The 18,535-nt window shown below is 47.5% G+C and overlaps 1 protein-coding gene across 1 annotated transcript in view; it reads right to left on the minus strand.

Moving 5' to 3' along the window:
• Nucleotides 1-337: 337 nt before the first annotated feature.
• LOC126575138 (transcription factor sox-2) overlaps nucleotides 338-18,535 on the minus strand; it is a 21,439-nt gene continuing 3,241 nt past the window's right edge. The window contains exons 3-5 of the mRNA XM_050235690.1: nucleotides 9,983-10,177; nucleotides 9,815-9,897; nucleotides 338-1,155 (exon numbers count right to left, since the gene is read on the minus strand). Of these exons, the coding sequence (XP_050091647.1) occupies nucleotides 430-1,155; nucleotides 9,815-9,897; nucleotides 9,983-10,177 (1,004 nt within the window). The 3' untranslated portion in view covers nucleotides 338-429. The remainder of the gene's footprint in view (nucleotides 1,156-9,814; nucleotides 9,898-9,982; nucleotides 10,178-18,535) is intronic.

Below are 18,535 nucleotides of genomic sequence, written 5' to 3' on the forward strand. Positions count from 1 at the left end.
GTAATTCCTTTTACTTTGTTATTTAATATCATTTCGTTCTCTCCTGTACGCACACAGTAGTGTCCTCGTCTACGCCCTCGTATCATATTTATCTGATTTGCTATAGCACACCATTCGGCCCACTTTACCCCCGCCCTTCACTATCTTATCATTGGTGGTAGATTCCTCTAAGTGTCGCACACTGTTCCTCGATCACTTCGCAATCAATCGCACTATCTCCTTTGAGCCTCTCTCTCTCTCTCTGCGGCGGTGCGGAACAAAACTAGCTGGAAAGTGCTTCCGCCATGGCATATTTAAGAATCGATCACCGCCGATATCGATCTCGTATAACTTTGGAAAAAGGGAAAAGGGACAAATAAATTCGTTTTCCACGCGACGAAAAGGACCGCCCTGTTAGTAGTCCCGATCGACCATGAGCTCCGAGTTGGGTCAGAAGATGACCGTCAGCGGTCTCCGGTAGTCTCCGGTTGAGGAGCTCCCACTTGCCCCTGACGGCGCCCCGCCACCCGCACTGGTACCGGCGGTGGCCACTTGGCTGGCGGCCGCTGCAGCTGCCGCCGCTGAATACTGATGGTAAAGACCACTCGCTGTGGCCATTCCGCTACCTAGCAACCCGGCCGGACCATAGCTGTGACCATGCAGCGGTGATCCCCCATCCAGTGGTTCACCGAGCTGCGGTTTAATGTCGACCGTTCCGTCGCTGAGCTGTGGCGTTGATTCTCGCTCATCGAGAAGACTGCCGCCATTGGCGCTGTTACCACCACCACCAGCACTACCATTTAACTGATGCTGATGATGAAGCTGGTGGTGAGAGTGTGTCTGGTGTTGCTGGTGATGCTGTTGCTGCGCCTGCTGTTGTTGTTGCTGCTGCGCCTGCTGTTGTTGTTGCTGCTGATGCTGCTGATGCTGAGCGGATGAGGAGCCATAGATTTTGGAAATGTCGAATGCATAGTTGGCGGCGGCTTGGGCCCGATCCTGGTAGATCTTGGAGTCGAAGTAGGCCTTGGTGAGGACGGAGGTGGGATCGAGATAGCTGCTGTACGGGTTGGTCTGCGACTTGGAGCTATCGTACAGCGCACTGGCGGCCGCCGTGTTCAGATAGGCGCTCCGGTCCAGCGCAAACTTGGAGACGTCCATCTGCGACGAGATCGATGACTGTGGATTAGGAGAAGCGACAGAGCAATCGTTAGTTTGTTGTGTGGAACTCCGTTGCTGGGGTTTCTGGGGAATTTAATTTTAATTTTAACTAACTGATTTTCCCGATTTCATACGGGTAAACGGTATGGGTTTTTTTTCCCTTGGTCCATCTTTCTTATCCTATTTCTAGCACGATATCATTTGTAGCATTTAACGTGTCTATCAGCTTGAGTTTTACTAGATTCAAATACAGCTCAAACTTGAGTTGAAACATTCTCAAGATCGTTTCATTTTTTATTTGAAATAGTGCAATATCATAATGAAAGCCTTATTTTGTTTGAATGGGCAATTTCTTTCTGTAATGAACCATTTCGGGAATATCTTAAAATCGCATAGTCGCATTATCTGGAAGGTCTTTCTTCCCCCCTCTCAGCTTTGCTCTCTCTCTCTCTCTCTCTCTCTCTCTCTCTCTCTTTCGTTCTCTCTCTTTCTCGCTCACTCGCTCTCTCTCTTTTAAGATATCTCTCTTTCTCACTGTTTTTGGATTAGATTTTGCCTCAATTACGGTAAAAGAATTTAAAACCAACTGGTTGATTTAATATGACCTCAACCTGTTTTGAATTGGGAGGGGGAAGAAGGGAGGGAAATCCTGGGAAAAGATCCCCCAAAGCCAAGTTTGGTAAAGATCGGCCCGGTAGATTTGGAGTAATGCGCGAACATACAAACATAATAACTTGTTTTTATTTATAAGATTTAAAGCTGCTAAATCTTGGGGTCCATTTTCTTTCATCAATTCAGATATTTATCTGAAAAAGAATAAACCAGCAGTAGCAAAGTGGTAGCACCATTGGATTGTGTTTCAAAGCGCCAAATACCCCACAAATAGCGAAATGATATCACCAAATGCTTCGATCGTGTCTTCGATGATAGGTCATGGTCTGGCCGATGCATCGCCAAAGCTCCGCAGCATGGTTCGCAACTTCGAGAGACACGCCGCTTGCAAAAATGAAATGAAAAATTCGATAATCCCTCGACTCGGGCCCCGAAAACAAGAAGCTAAAATATGATCCGGGACGCGCAGGGCTGGGCTTGGATGGGCGATCGGAACGAACGGTGGCTTCTTCGCATGCCACATGTCGGCAAAACACAAGGCCACCATACGGCGGGATGCTCGCTCGGTATTAATATTCAAATTAGCTCCCTCCAAATCGATTCCCGGTCCCCGTCAGCCGGCGGTGCGTAGGTTTTTTGTTGGTTAGCAGGAAACCGCACGAAGCGTTTATCTTTAGTGGTAAAATCTTTTCTGGTGAGGTGTCTTCAGTTCTAGCGCCTGTTTTCTGTCAGATAACTCACAAATTGATGTCGAGCGTTATGCGTTGCGGAACAGGCGAAGGCTTCAGGAAGCTAGAAAGTATTACCGATCGATGAACAGTTGCAGCTTATCTATTTAACCTCTGTGCTAAAGTTCGGACACCTTGAAACTCAAACGTCAAGAACGTAACGAATGACGACGAACGATCGTCCTAATTGATTTCTCAACCGGATTTACCTCGCTCGAAGCACAGATTGCAAATGTCTTCCATTCTAAGCGCCCACTCGCTACATTGTAGAGCCCTTCTTCTCGCCCTCTGATCGCGTTCTCTCTCTCTCTCTCTCGCTCTCTCTCTTCATCTCCCCCGCACATTATTGAGCAATTACTGGCCCGATCCTGCATGCAGCTAATGTGCATCTCATCAATCGAGCACTTTATCGCCATCTTGCGAGCGATGGCGAGGAACGGAATGTGAAATGCAGGTGCGGAGGGGTGTCCGGGCTCCATCATTTGTCATTCTCGCATGGATAGAGATGTAATGCGCGACTTTGTCGTACCACCAAATGGCACACCGTATCACGAGGAATTGAAGGTTATCGAATCCGCAGCAGCTGTGGAAGATGATGCCTGATGATGGCGCGTGTAATGGGCATGCGACGCGATGCATCGCGTCTCGGATGTGCCACTTCACCCCACCCAACTCCACCTCCCCTGCTCTGGAGGGAGTTATGAATTTGAATAACAAGAAAATAATAAATAACTTCAAATAAATAACCCACAATCCACCCCCGGGGGTGAATGGGTCGTTATTGTTGTTTTAGCCATTATTGTTATTACTCCGGTTGTTGTTGTTGTTGTTGTTGTTGTTGTCATTATTATTACTCATCTCATGTCGTGGGGGCACCATTTTTGTTTCGTTCCTTCTTTCTAGATTATTTTCAACACCTCAACAACCAACAACGGCCACCGGCTTCGGCTTGATCCGTTCCGTTCCGTTCCGTTTTGTGGCAGGACGCGGATCGCGAGACGGTTCGGGGCGCTCGTTAAGACACCATTGTTTGAATGTCATCTTTTGTTGGGCACGGTGGAGACGCTCTTGCTTGGGTTGGGTTGTGTTGGGAGGGGGTTGGGTTGTTTTTTTTTTGTTACCTTTGCCTCACGCGCGCACTTTTTCCTCGTTTCTTGCGCCCTTTTTGGCCTTTTAAGCGCCAATTCCTTTCCTTTTCTCCTCGAACCACGATCAGCGTGTCAGTGGTGCTGTGAGATGCATTTTTATCCCGCGATTACTTCGCGATCAGTAGGCGCCGAACGAGAGTCAAGGAGTACTTGGAGCTCGAACAGGCAACTGTCACATCATTCGACGCTGTCAAGCGGCCTACTAATTCATTTCTTATCGTGAAAGCTAGCTGATTCTGACCTATTACAGTACAACCGCAATAACGAGCCATGGGTGGTGCTTGTGAAGGTGAAATCCACTGCAGGACGGTGAAATGATATCTCTTCCAACGGGCGAACATGCCTCTCTTTTGCAATTTAAATGCATGAAACAACGCATTCCATTGTTTGGCTGCTGCGTGCTACTTCGAATTCTTACGCCGCGTTTGCCAATTCCATCTTCTTCTCTTCCTCAGGAATGGTTCTAAAGGAGCACCAGCATACAATGGAAGCTCTGTTTGACGTCTCCCCGGGAGTATGTGACGCCCTTTTCAGTAGCTAATGGACAGTAATTGGTGTGCTCATAGAATGGGAAGGACTGTAGCACCCCGAGCAAGAAAAAAAGAAACTCCCTCCCAGCGCCGTCACTTACTTCCGGCCGACCAGTTCGACATTCCGGCACCTGCAAGCATGGTTTTGCAAAACCGTTCCCACAGTAGCCGGAGCCAGGGAGTTGTGCGAAACAGCACCAACGGGACCATTGCCGCAGGCCATTTGACTCCCGTAGAATGGTGTTTTTCTTAAATTACACACCTTATCTGGTGTGGCGGCATCACCTGGAGCAATAGAGCAACCCCGTAATCAAATCAAAACAACCGGCCACAGACACCGAGCCGTGGGGTTGCCCTAGGGTGACATTGTTGTTGCAAAACTTTTTGTGTGGGAATTCGTAGAAGAAAAAAAAACTTCCCTAAGCCCCTTGCTTTGCCGATGGAATCTGAGTAAATGTTGGTTTTACATTTCTTAAATCTCTTCTTTTATCTACACCAAGTGTTGCGGAGTGAACTTTTCAAGCGCAGCTACTAGAACTTCTTCATATACCCTTTTGTAAGTTATCGCAGCAAGCGCTCCCAAAAGGTCACCGGGTATTGTGGACCGTTTAACCTTTCCAACCATGTCTGTGCAGCGATTACTTAAGGTGACATTTAGAAAACTTCCTGCTTAATCATAGTCACGTTCGAAAAAGTTCGTAGACAGAGCAGCAGCAGCAGTAACAGGGCGTACGTGAGGAACTCCCTTCTCATGGCGCTCAGTGGCGCTTTCAATGTTGTACACTTCACATTTCACACATCCTCCTCTCGATCGAGGACCCCGAGTCGCTGCCAAAGATGTGTGAACGGCTCTATACCCATAAACGGTAGCCAAATTACGCAGCCAAAGCTGACGAGTCTGGTAGCTCCCACAAAACCAAACAAAGACCGTTTTCTCCGCTTCTTCTTTGTATAGAAAATGGAGATGAAAATTGAGAAACACAGTCGAAGAGGGGCCGGCCGGGTCCGAGGTCCTGGCAACCTTGGCAACCCGAATCTCAGCATCAATTGCGTTAAAGAACTATGATTAAATAGGAATCAGGTAATTGCACGCTTCGTGCACGCCCCTGGTTGTGTATGTGTGTATGTGAAACACTAGTCCAACACTATGGAACCATGGCAAGGGCAGGTGGAGAAAAACATACACATAATGATACGGTAGCGAGAGAACAATGTGTTAAAAACATAATTATATCCTCGCGCGCGCCCGCCTCGCGGCTGACATGGCCTCCGTGGCTCAAAGTATGAAGCCAACAAAACAACAAGGCAACTCGGATGGTCGGACGGTCGGAATGTGGCGGCCAAAAACCGCTCGCGCGCGCACACCGAAGATGAAGATGAAACCGTGATCGAGGTGAGCTAAGACATAGAAAACACAGCACGCTGGAGGCCAGTACGGTTTAAAGTGATGATGAAATTGTAATGGTATATTATTAGCGGAGAAAATGATGCGATAAATGCAATCATTGCTTCGTTTCCCTCCGGTGCCGCGAAAATCTTTTTTCGTCCACATTCCCGGCAGTCCGTCATGGCAACCGCGCGCACTCGTTCCTTCAATTCGCACGGGATTTGCTGACTTGCATCCAAGACGGCTGTCATTTCTCTTTCTAGCTGACAGTTTGCGTGGTAATTACCCCCACAGGAGCATTCCAGCAAGAGCCAGACACCATTGGTATCGATTAATCGATTCCACTTGCAGTCGATGGTGCTGCTGCTGCTGCTGCTGGCCAACATTGATTGAGCTGACAGGCCGGAACAATGCACCAGGGTGAAAGTGAAAATGCGCGTTGTGTCTGTCTGTCTGTATTTGAGATGAACTTGGCTCCGAGTGCAAATTGATTCGCAAAACCGGGCTGCACAAAAACGGTGCCAGGAATGTCAATCCTTTATGCCATCATTTTCTCGCGGATTCGCCGGTTTCCACCGTTGGGAATAGCGAGGTTACGTGCGATGAAAATTGTTTAAAATAAATTCATCTCCTACTCAAGGGTCCTTGCTGCGCCGTGCTTCAGCGAAACCATTGCGGTACTTAGCCTAAAATAAACTTTAAACTGTATTCATCACTAGAAAAGGAAAACATATCAACCTCCCAACCTCGTTCCCTCCCCAATTGGATTTCCACTTTCACGAATGATTTCCAGTACAAACACACCAGAGCAGAGTGCATTAGAAATTCTTCAATAAAAAAAACGGCCAAACCGTCCTTGTTTACCCAAAATCACACTCTCGAACGACGCACCCTCACTTGTGAAAGGTGTGGCGCTCTCAGAAAAAGGGGGCCGCGACTGTTAAACCGACAGCCAGGTCCGTCCCCGTTGTGCCATCTAGGTAAACAGTACAATCGAGAAAAAGTGTCACCCAACGCAAGTTAGGAAAAAAAATGGCCGCCATGGTTCACGTGCTTCCGGTGGTTGTCCCTCGTGGTTGTCGTCGTCGTCGTTGTTGTTGGCACCCTTTCCACCATCACCGCGGCATGCGTATAATTACCGAAAACGCAAAACCTTGCGCATTGTTAGCTTGTTTAACAATTCAATGTTTAGAGATGTTTGTCAATGACACCCGCCCTTCGGATGGGAGCGTAAAGTAGAGAGTGAGAGACGTCCTCGCACGTTTGCTTCTCGCCGATTGACGTGACAGTTTCCTGGCGGTGGTGTGGTGGTTCGATTTTGGTTCGATAAAATCCATGCTGAGCCCGACCGATAAAAAGGGGAATCGCGCTCTTTCTCTCCCCCACCTCGAAGCATGTTGCCTCATTTCCGGGCCGGCCATGAAGGCGTGAGAAACAGTTCGACCGTTCGTGGTCTTGGGAATTTTAGACCTTGAAGAGCACGTTAATGTTCTACTTCTCGTGCACGTTCTGCTATTTTCCGGATATTGTTTAGAAAACGTAAACGTCATCCAGAGCACTTGAGACTTGCTGCTGCTGGATCGTCGGGAGAGGAATTCTGGGGAACGCCACGGTCGCGCGATCGCGTTGCTCCTAATCATCTACCGTTTTTCATCGGTGTGCGGTAATCGATTGATTCGGCTGATCCAGCTGATGATGATGATACGCTGATCCAGCTGATGATGATGATGAAGATGTTACTCGCTCATCGCTGGATGCGAACATCTCATTCCATAGCAAATGGAGCGGAAAATGCGGCTCTCCTTGGAGAGTGGCCTTGCGGGCCAGGTCTCGTCTGATGAATGGTTTGTTCAGGGGAAAACCTTTTTGGCCAGATTCCCGCTGCAAACGAATCGAATGAGTCAGGTGTGTACGGTGCGCATGATTTACGGTTAGCTCCAGTTCCATGCGTGAGAACGTGACCAGAGGCCAACAATTCTCAGCTACACCACTCTCCGGTTCGGTTTAAATATTGTTTTTATTTTTACTATCGCCAACCGCATGCTTGTCTAGTAGGCGCAGCATCAGAGTAGACGCAGCGTCGTTTTGGCAGCTTGTTTCTCATACAGTGCAGCAGTTTGCGGAGGATTAGTTCCTCAGCCAGAAAGTAATCGAACCAAGTTCCGTGCGTCAAGTGGCCATCCCAAAAAATTAACCCCCGCACTAAAGTCTCGCTCACGTAACGCGTAAAATGAGTGTGGCCAACAAACCGCTGCTCAAACAAACCGTCGTCATCATCATCATCAATCCACCCTTCGTTTGCATCGTGGCCGCCGTTGTGGCCTCCCTAAAACAATTATCCCATCAGGAGGCGTAAAGAGCCGTTTAAGAAGGAGCGCTTCCCTACTACTACCGATTTCGGAACCGATCGATCCGCGTGATCGACCGCGGATGGGGCGTCAAATCGATCCCGGGCTAAATGAAGATAACCACCGGACTGACGATCCGACAGCAACAGCAGCAGCAGCAGATAATTCCTATAATTTGATCGGTCATAGTGGAAACCGTCGAATTATCACTTAAAACTCTACCAAGACTCGAGGTCCGTACAACCGAGACGAGGGATAGGAATTCCCAGTAAAAGCAACGGCGAAGAAGGAAACGATCGACGATCGATGTTCCACCTTCTTCTTCTTCGCTCTTCCTTCCAGGGTCGATTTGAACGATTTGAACTGGTGGTGGTGGTGGTGGTGGCCATTGGATGAGTGAGTGATGTGAGTCTGTGAGGCGTGAAAGCGCGAAAGTGGTCCAGAGAGGGGCGAGAGGCGAAACAACCTTTAAAGTGTTAAATCATCGAATTAATCTTGTAATCATTTTAAACACAGCGAGCCTTTCAGCCTCACCACGATGCTGCTGCTGCTGCTGCTGCTGCTGCTGCTGCTGCTGCTGTTGGAAGCCTTTGCCAGCGTGGAGGAGAAAGAGGCTGAAAAGAGGATCATCTAAAGACAACTTCATCAACTTCATCTTCAGCAGCCAGCTTAAGGCTTCTCGGGCTGGCCTGTATGTACTTGATGGTGTGTCGAAGGGTATCGTTTTCGGTAACTAGTGCTCGATGCCACCGAGAGCCACCAAGAAAGAGAGACGGAGAAAAAGGAAAAACCCGTTCCCTGGTGTCCGGAGCGTCCCTCCCATGACGGGGCCTCGAGGAGAAGGTGAAGATGGCAAGGCAAACGGGAAGAGAGAATCTCTTCATCATAATCGGCTCCAATTATAGATGATTTCACAGTCAAAATGTTTCTATCAATAGCGGATGGAGCGAAGGAAACGAAAAGGCGAGCGTTAGAGCGATGCTTATCGGACTGCTGCCGGGCTACCGGAGCGAAGCTACCTTGGGAGCGTGCAATTAAGGCAATTAACTTCACTTGGGCCACCACTCTTCGTCGCGTACTTCATGGACAAAATGGCATGGTCCCGGGCTCCTCGAGAACAGCTGGTCCTCGAAGGGGCCACGATGGATCCCCACACGGTGTGGCCATCCTACCGAAATCAAGGCGACCACTTCCTGCCACACCATGGCACGAAGCCGAGAAGAGCCAATCAGCATGACAAACAACTAATCATGTGAGTGACAAATTCTCTCATCCACATCAAGATGCTACCGTGTGGCGCAGCAGCAGCAGCAGCAGCAGCGATTGCGTTGCTACCGTTGGCCCCCTTTTGCTTTCCGTGGGCTCGAATCCGTCCTTTCGGGTGCGCCGGTAGACAGGTAATAACCCATCCGCACTCGTTCGCCGGTCGTGAGTCGAGTCCGGGTTGCCAAGGCTGGCTGGCTGGCTGGCTGTTGGATTTGGAGTCTTGAGCGGTTGATAATTATCATCTTGAGACACTGCGCTATCCACCACCAGCCGGGGGATTCAACCTTCGCGGAAGCACCGCACATGACGCATGAAGTGCGCAACCCGCGACTCCTCTGCCGTAGGAAGAGATGATTGAGATGCGTCGCGCGATCTCACCAATGGGAAGCTGCGCTCACTTTGTCTTCCAAAAGGCACACAACACAATGGCCAACCACCGGAAGAGCCGATGTTGCTGTTGTTGTTGTTGTTGAGGATACAACGCGATCAAGACGAGATAATTGACTCTCATCGTCTACCTCGCGAGTAACGCCAAATTGGATTCCATTAATTTTCAGCGTTACACGCGTGCGAGCGAGCGAGCGAGCGAAGGAACTGAAAGTGGCTGGAAGAATGCCAAAGTACCCTTCAACGGACGGGCACGATCGTACAGACTTACCTGGGTCGTGGGAGGACTGGCCTGTGACAGATGACTTCCTAAATGGTACGGTGCTCCCGGTGCGAAGTAGCTCGGCGTGATTCCTACCGGCAATGTGGCAATCGACAAAACGTTAGTCAGGAAAGGACAAGCGGGGAGAGAGAGAGAGAGAGCGGTGGCGTTACTTACCGGCCCGGAGCGCATCGACCGGAACCGAAGGGTACGTCATCGGGTACGGGTATCCGTCGCGGCGGATCGGTTTCGGTTTCCGGCGTGGCCGATACTTGTAGTCTGGATGTTCCTTCATGTGCATCGCTCGGAGCCGCTTTGCTTCGTCGATGAACGGGCGCTTCTCGTCCTCGGTTAGCAGCTTCCACTCCGCACCTGCGATCGATTAATCGGATTATAGCGCCTTAATCGTTAGTGATCATCGTTGGTTTCGAATGGGGGGGGGGGAATGCAGCGGGAGGTTCTGGTTAAACGACTTGATCCATTTTAATGCCTTATGCTTAACCATTCGACAGGATTTGTTTAACCATTGGAAACACTTTGTATCTGTGTTTCTTAGCGTGATATAAACATGATACCTAGGCTTGTAGATTAAGCATTCTCAATTCCTTTTTAATAGAACTAGCAGTCAACTAAATCAATTCATATAAAATCCTTTTATGCATCGACCGTACCTCCAGGCATGAATTGCCTTCCTTGAAACACTATACTAAGGAGGATTACTGTGACGTCCTATGTGATCAATGCATTGATAAATAACATCCCTTTATTATCATTCTCTCAGCCACTTACACTTTGGTAGCTCCATGATCTGCACACTGCAACCTATAGCCGCTATGTTTGACTTGAAAACTGTGTGCATTGTGTAGCTCAGTGCTAAGCCATTTTCATTTGAATTTCTTTTACAGAATGCCAAAAAGAATCCACCAAGCATCTGTTCAATTTAACATCATAAAACACTCATGCTCCCTACATTAGTTTCGACGACGTTGGAAATCGGAAAGTTATACTGACGACGCAATTAGTCGGAGGAGCCCTTTGTGCATGTGTTCCAGAAATAGTCAAACCACTGGAAAACAACGAGGTACGGTAACTGTCGTCAATCGGATGGAAACTGGTAAACGAACCTTCAAGGTTGCCCTCAGCCTTACTCAGAACATAAGGTGTAGGGTCACGATAGTAACTTTACATAAAAATCCGCCAAAAAGAAGTAAAAATAAAGTTGCTATCGTGGGCGAGTACAGTTCTACGGTTCATGTTGCTCTTTTCTAACTCGGATGGAAATTCGCCGTAAATAACTGGCCAAAACCAATGACTGTTTCATTACTATGAAAACTGATATCGTGGCCATGCACCTTTAGACATGTCGCCTTTGAATCTTCATCGATCCAGCAATGCTTCGTCTCGATCAGTTTGGAGCACAGGTGTTGGTACAAGTGTTATGTGTTTGATTTCCGTGCTCGAAGACGTTCACGACAACAGCTTCAAGGCTTGGCAATGAAGGTACACAGAGAGAAGGCAAGTTAGGGACTGATGTTGTTCCTATCAATCAGTTATACAGTCAGTATCCGTAGCAATCAACGGTCTTCGAAGTGTTCAGTGGTTTCAAAGATGCAGCACAGTGTGAAGCTTTTCTTGCTGGTAGTGCTATGCGGTCCACGAGATTAATCCAAACGGACAGCGATGCTAGCGACATAATTAAATTTTACGCATGTCTATGAAACCACGTGTGACAGTTTGTTTGTTCGCTACTTCGTTACTTGGAGGAATTCCACCAATAGTCGAACCTTGAAAAAAAAAAACAACGGCACATGGCAACTCCCGTGAAACGGCTGGATGCCGGTAAGCGACCGCTCAAGGATGCCCGTTTCAATTTCTAGCACTACTCAGATACTTGGTAAAGTCGCTAGTGGATCTTCTGTTCCAGCAAGGGCTTAGACCCATTGCTGATTGCTCAGATGTTATGTGTTTGATTTTCCGCGTTTGAAGCTTCGAGACATTCACGACAACAGCTTCAAGGCTTAGTACCGATGGCCTTCAGGAGTTTCCTCAGACAGACAGAGGATAAGCGGAACCAGATGTACGTTTTTGGGTATAAATGAAGGACTGATGTTGTTCTTATCAATCAGTTGCTCATCCAGTATTAGTAGCAATCAACGGTCTTCGAAGTGTTCAGTGGCTTCAAGGATGAAGCAAAGTGTGAAGTTGCTCTTGTTGGCGGTGCTATTCTCTGCTTATTGCGCCAAAGCTCAAGACGAGGTGGCCGACGATCCAGGAAATGATGAGGATACCGTGGCGAATATTCCCGATGAGATCTACTCCAATGGCACTGGCCTACTGGACACCAAAAGGGCTGGTCGTATAGCCAGTGGAACAACAGTCTCAATCGTAGACTATCCGTTCGTAGCTACGCTAATCGTAACATCCACATCCAACACGGTCTATTATAAAACAGGCGCTATAATAAGCGACAACCAAATTCTGACTGCGAAATTAAATGAGATTAGAATTGATCCACCTATCAAATCGGTAAGTACAGAAAACAATATTGAGTTACATGGACAACAACTAATTCCCAATCACCGGACAGATTATAGTCCGTGTCGGCAGTAATTTTGTGGACAGGGGTGGATTCACTTTTGAAACACTCGGTTTCGTCAACCATCCCCAAGCCGATATGGATACTGCAGCAAACTTTGTGTCTATTGTAACCATTAAGGGCAGCTTCGCAGGGTACCCAAATGTGCGTAAAATAGCGGTAGAAACAGTGCCGATTCCATATTCGCCAGCTGTAAGGTGTACAATGCTTGGATGGGGCGTCGATGATGCGAGTGCCAAAGTTATTAATCTCAGCCGAGCGGATTATAATCTCGTTGACGCTGCGACATGTAAATCTAAATTTCCCAACTTTGCCCCCTCGTGAGTACAAGATTCGATCGAAACATCACTGAAGGAATTCCGGTAATTCGGGTAATTTAATCTTCCTTTTTTTATTGCAGAGCGCAATGCATTGAACCGGTGTCGGGCTATTTTTGTGACGGTGACTTAGGCAATCCTATTGTTTGTAACAACCGGTTGTACAGTTTAGCGTTATGGTTAGGGTGTAAATTAGAAACGATTGGCGCGGCAAACCTACAGGCAAACTCTATACAGTCGTTCCTTGCTTCATTGCCAGCAGCGAAAAACTATTTCAAGTGTCCTTGCAATTCTTGCTAAGAAACTGCACTCGTTTTTTTAGTGGCTTAATGAGAGCTCGCTGCTTTCAAGCTGATGAAAGCGACAGATGATAATCACCTGAGAAAGTGACAACGGAATAAACTCGTTAAGCCTAAAAGAAGTCTCAAGTACACTCTCTCGAAATTTCTTCCGAAATTTTCCGAATTGATGTCGGAAATCACATCAATTTAATTTAATTTTTTTTGTGGAGAACTAATGAATAAGAAACCTGCATTTTTCAAGAATATTTGGTTGTATTTTAAGGAAGATTTATTGAAAACTTCATCCACGGCATGAAGAAGAGGGAAGACGTGTTTTCGAAAAGGTACTTTTTTCGGTGCCTATCGCAGCCGCTTGATATATCATTTGAAATACAAATACAAATCGATATTTTTTATTGATAGATTATAAGTTTATCCAGGTAGCACCGTTGAGTTTTTGATGAATTTAAAATTTTTCGATTTTTGGCAGATTTTTGAAGTTGAAAACATAGGTCACACCGGGTTCGTCTCTTAAACGGGCAAGTCTTTCAATTCTGAACAAAGCGGATTTTCAAAAATCCTATATCTTTATCAGTTTTTCTTCGATTGGTTCAAAAGTTTTACACAATATTGTTGAAAGGATCAGCATTTATGGAAAAATGTTAAAAAATATATGTCACAAAAAATATTATGTTCCTTAACCCCCTTAATGATGTGCACTTTTTACTCAAATGCACATCAGTGCACATGCTTATTTCTAAATATTCTAGTAAACTTAATCATGGTCGTAGATCACACCGTAATCTAAACACAGATTAGCTAAATTACAATGCGTAAACCCACTAGAACAATGCACGTCCACAGTCACATTCGATGGAGCGCCGCCGCTTGTCTAATGGCATTCATTGTTGGGAATCACAAAAAACATCATTTTAATCTAGGGTTTCCCGATCGATTTTACCATTCAACTGGCATGATGGATTGAACTCGTAACAGCTTTCCCGCCCTCCCCCGAACCCTTCCCGTGCAAAGCGATCCTTTTGTCGCTCGAAAACGGATAGATAATCAATCGCAAACACGGCAACAACACCGACAACAACATTATCCAACCAAACAAATACCGACGGGAGAAGCGTTGGGAGCGTTGAGAGTGAGTGTGCTCCGGGGAGTGCCGTGGAGTTGGTCGATTGATTTTGCATTAATTTTGTAAATAACAAAGCGCAAACATTGGTGGGCTATAATTTGAAAACCAAACCCACCACGGCAATGAGCGGATGGTCCATCGTCCTCCCTTGGCCATCAGACAAACACTCCAAACACACACTAGCGACCGGTACTTGTTTCCAGATCCTTTTTGTGTCGCTTTTTGTTGCGTTACAAGCAGCAGCAGCAGCAGCAGCATCGACCTGCAGTACAAACAGTGGTAGGCAGGATCGTTGAGCGTCGTACCACTTCACCACCTTCCACGGCAGCACCAACGACACCACGAAATCATCAGGAATCCCCGCAGCAAATCTCACCATTGTGTCCGAACCCCTCCGAACGAAAGTTGCAGTTCATCGCCGACGTCCTCGGTGACGTCGCCGTAGTGCTGGTGGCTGGTGTTTTCCCGGAAATTGCGCTTCACCCGAGCAAACGAGGAGACAAGCATGATTACACGTCATGCTAGGCAGAACTACAAATATTTGCTCACATCCTTAGCAACAATGACGGTGCAGCAATTGTTCTGTGCATCCCTCCCGGTCCCGGTAGCTTCCCAGCCTGACCATCCAGAACGCTCTTTGGGTGCCCCAAACCCACCGGTACACCGGTTGCAGTTCACGATCGACCGGATGAAGACAAGGAAAATGCAGCATTTTCCAACCAACATTGCTCGTGGCGCCCATGGAAAAGCCCATCGGCGGACGTGCGCGTTGGTGCCTTTTTTTGTTGTTGCGAGCGCTAACCCTCTAGAGTCCGTATGGATTGTTCTGGAGGCTCCGGTTTTGTGAAATTTGTGAGCTCACCGTGATGGGAGTTGCAGGAAAAGTTTAGCAAGCCGCAATATGCATATGCATCACGGGCTATGGAGAGTTGTTAGTTGGCCAATTGTGTCTGCTGCTGTGCGCTGCTGGGGCGCGCTGCCATGATCGGTATTCGCTGTTTCACGATTGAATAAATTCACAACCGGCATGGGAGTCTTTTGTGGTGTACTGGATACGCGATACAGGACAAAACTCATCGCATTTCGAGTGTCGAATTTAGTTGGTGGCTCAATCGGGCATTAGTTTGGCAAGTATTGAATAGTTGAACTGCAAATATCTGCATTTGTCGTTGATTTTAGAGCAATTTGTCGGCTCAAAATGTGAATTTAGTTGAACGAATTTGTGTTTCCTTTCTTAATATACACATTGCACGAGTATTATGTAATGTTCTACAAAATATATCATCATTAAATCCTTACCTTTCTCATGTATCTTCACTGTACGATACACATTTTACACTATCAATCGCTGAAATCCACTTCTAAAGCTCAAAACATCCAGCGAGAACAGGGCAATGTTCGGGTTCTCAAGCCCCTCAAGTAACCACAAAACACTTGAAGCAATTTGTTTGAATTGTAACCATCAATTTGGCCCTTGCACATCCGACAGGGTATTGTGTGCAGCGGTTGTTTAGAGTTCATCGCTGTCGCAGCATAATAGTTGTTCGCCTGCATTTGTATCAAACCCACGAGCATGTGTGCTGCTGAGTGCTGCTTGACAGTGATAGGTAGGATCACAATTAATTAATACAATCAACCAGCCAGACGTGTCGGCGTTTTAGGAGCGGGAGAATGCGCCGGTAATGAGTATGTGCGAATGGCACTACAATGTGCTGGCTGTGAGATATAAGCCAGGCACACAGGCACTCACTTTACAATGCAAACAGCTACATCTAACAGGAGTCCTCTCGGGGCAATGTATCGTTCCTGTTGAAGAGCTTCTTGAGCTGCCTGAAGAGTGTCAGACAATGGGCGGAAGTTTCCACCTGTGAGGAGCACCTTTCATGCCTCCAGCCTTTCGTTACAGCATCGCTCCAGCATGAAATGAGTGAGGTTCAATGGCGTACACACCATCACCACCATCTCCATTCCAGATTCATCAAAAACCCATCACACAACCGGATCTCGAGGAGTAATCTCGGATGTCCTGGTACACTTCCTCTAATTTCCGTCTTCGCCCCGGCCACGAATGTTGGCGCATTGTCTTCGGTACCGTCTTACCGAGTTGCCAAGGACAAAAGACACTCCTTCTTCCGGCGCTCGGGAGGAATCCCAGAATGGTAATGGACAGTGCCAGGGCTGAGCCTCCGATTGGTCTGATGATCAAGATGTTACCACACCGGGCACGGCATCGCATTGAAGCGGCTATCACGAGCAAACCAACCAACCAACTAGCTCCACTCCACTGCACAATACGGAGCACATAGCGACATAATGCTGGCAACACATGTTTCTATGCGGCCAACTCCCTCGGTATCCGATTCGCTAGAATTGGCCGGGGCTCTCAAACGATTGCACCTTACCAACCAACCAACGAACGAACGAACGAACCAACCGGAGCCACCAATGTCCTTGTCCTTGTCCATGGCCGAAATGGGTTGCTGGAGCTGGAGAAATTTCCAGCTGAAAACTCACTTCCGCTCGGGCGGAAACAATGCCATTTTCCGGACCAGATGCCGTTCATCATCGTCCTGCACTGTGTGCGGTGCGTCCTCGCGCACAATGCCGGGGAGGAGGGTCCGGGATGCGAATGTCGTCGTCGTCCATGTTCCATTCACCGATGCGATGTGCGCTCCACAGAGCTCCAGCGAGATCGGAAACAATGGCCGGCACACAATCGGCGCAGAACAACATTGTGTGCACATACATTATGCTTGAATAATGTTTTAAAATTCCGCACAATACACCTGCCTGCCTGGCTGCCTGGCTGCCTGCATGGTGCAGTTGGAGCGCCATTATTGTCAACGGTTGTGTTGGGTTGGGATGCCTGCACAATCCCATCCAATTCGTCCTTTTTCCGGACACTCGGTTGGGGCCACCGTCGGGCTCCTGGCTCGGGCTCTGAATGTTCTCGGCCTCGGCCGGTTCAATCACTCACCTGCCCTATTCGCATTGTGTGCGTGAGTGTGTTGCTATCTGAGTACATGGATGGATGGTGGGCGGACTGGAGCACTGGTTTAGTCAATAATCGATGAATGATCAGTTTTCATCTGGCCCGTTGATGACCACAGGTGCTCTGGCAGGACTTGCATATGCAGTTTCCATAACACAGAACCAGATAAGCCGAAGCAAGGGCTTTTAATGCGAGTTTACATTTTTTTTTCATTTATGCAACATTTTAGAATATAATTTTATTTCTCACTCATTTATTTTATTAATTATATTCAACTCTTCATATTAAAAATTAAGTTTTTTGCCTTCATTTTCATATTGACTTTATTTTGTAAAGGAATAGGAAAGGAAAGGAATATTTATTTTATTTAATAATTTAGTTTAACTGTTCATTGTTGTAAAATCGTCTCAGCAATATTATTTCAACTCAGGACGAATGTAAAGTTGTTCAAATTGAAAACATCCGAAACAAAACGCTTCCCCCCTACTCCAGCACATTCTCTCCTTATCTGCCGGTTGTCCTTCAGATTTATTTAACATCTTTTCCCACTCTCACCGTTCTGCCATGTCATTCAAGTAAAGAACATGGATCCCTCCCCCTCAAAACAACCCAAAGATACGTCCGATAAAACGAATCTTTCCCACCCGTCACTCTGCTCTCTATCCTATCAGTAAACACTCCCAGACTGCCACCGGGCATCCAGCAGGATTCGTAGCGTACCGAAAAAAAAAGTATCATCCTCGCGACAGCCGCGAAACCAGAGCCAAACCGATCAAACTCATCGAACCGTGGCGCCTCACGCTGGACTACACGTTCGCCGTGTCGTTCCCTTGCCACCATATTGCACGGTCGGTTGATTTGCGCCACGTCATCAAACACCGAGAATCCTGCGTGTGACATGTTGCCAAACATTTCCCGGGGAACGGGGCAAGCTTCAACCTATCTCGCAGCGACGGTGACGATGCCCTCCAACAAGGGCCCGTAGATAATAAATTCAAACCTAACCTAATCCAAATTATCATATTCGGTAGCGAGAAAGCTGGTGGACCACCGACAGCGAACCGGAAGCACGCGACCACCGCGCGCGCATGGAAACGGAGATTTCTGGGTCCGCGGGACGAGCCCGGGGACGACGACACGTGACTCAGATTAACCCTCTTCTCAACACATCATTTAATCGAAATCGGTTTTAATTGAATGATAATATAAATTGAATTCTCCATCGTCTCACCGCTTTGGAAGGAGCGCTGCGCATCCTGGGAAGGATTGAATCTCTGCCAGCGGATCTACGGTTGTGTGGTAGTGGAGGACGTTTCGCTTTAAATTTGCTGAATTGACCTACCGACGACGACGACGACGATGAGGACGAGGCCGAGGATCTAAGCATCTGCAATCTGAGT

The sequence above is a fragment of the Anopheles aquasalis genome, chromosome 3, assembly GCF_943734665.1.
Source record: "Anopheles aquasalis chromosome 3, idAnoAquaMG_Q_19, whole genome shotgun sequence".
In the NCBI taxonomy this organism is placed as follows: domain Eukaryota; kingdom Metazoa; phylum Arthropoda; class Insecta; order Diptera; family Culicidae; genus Anopheles; species Anopheles aquasalis.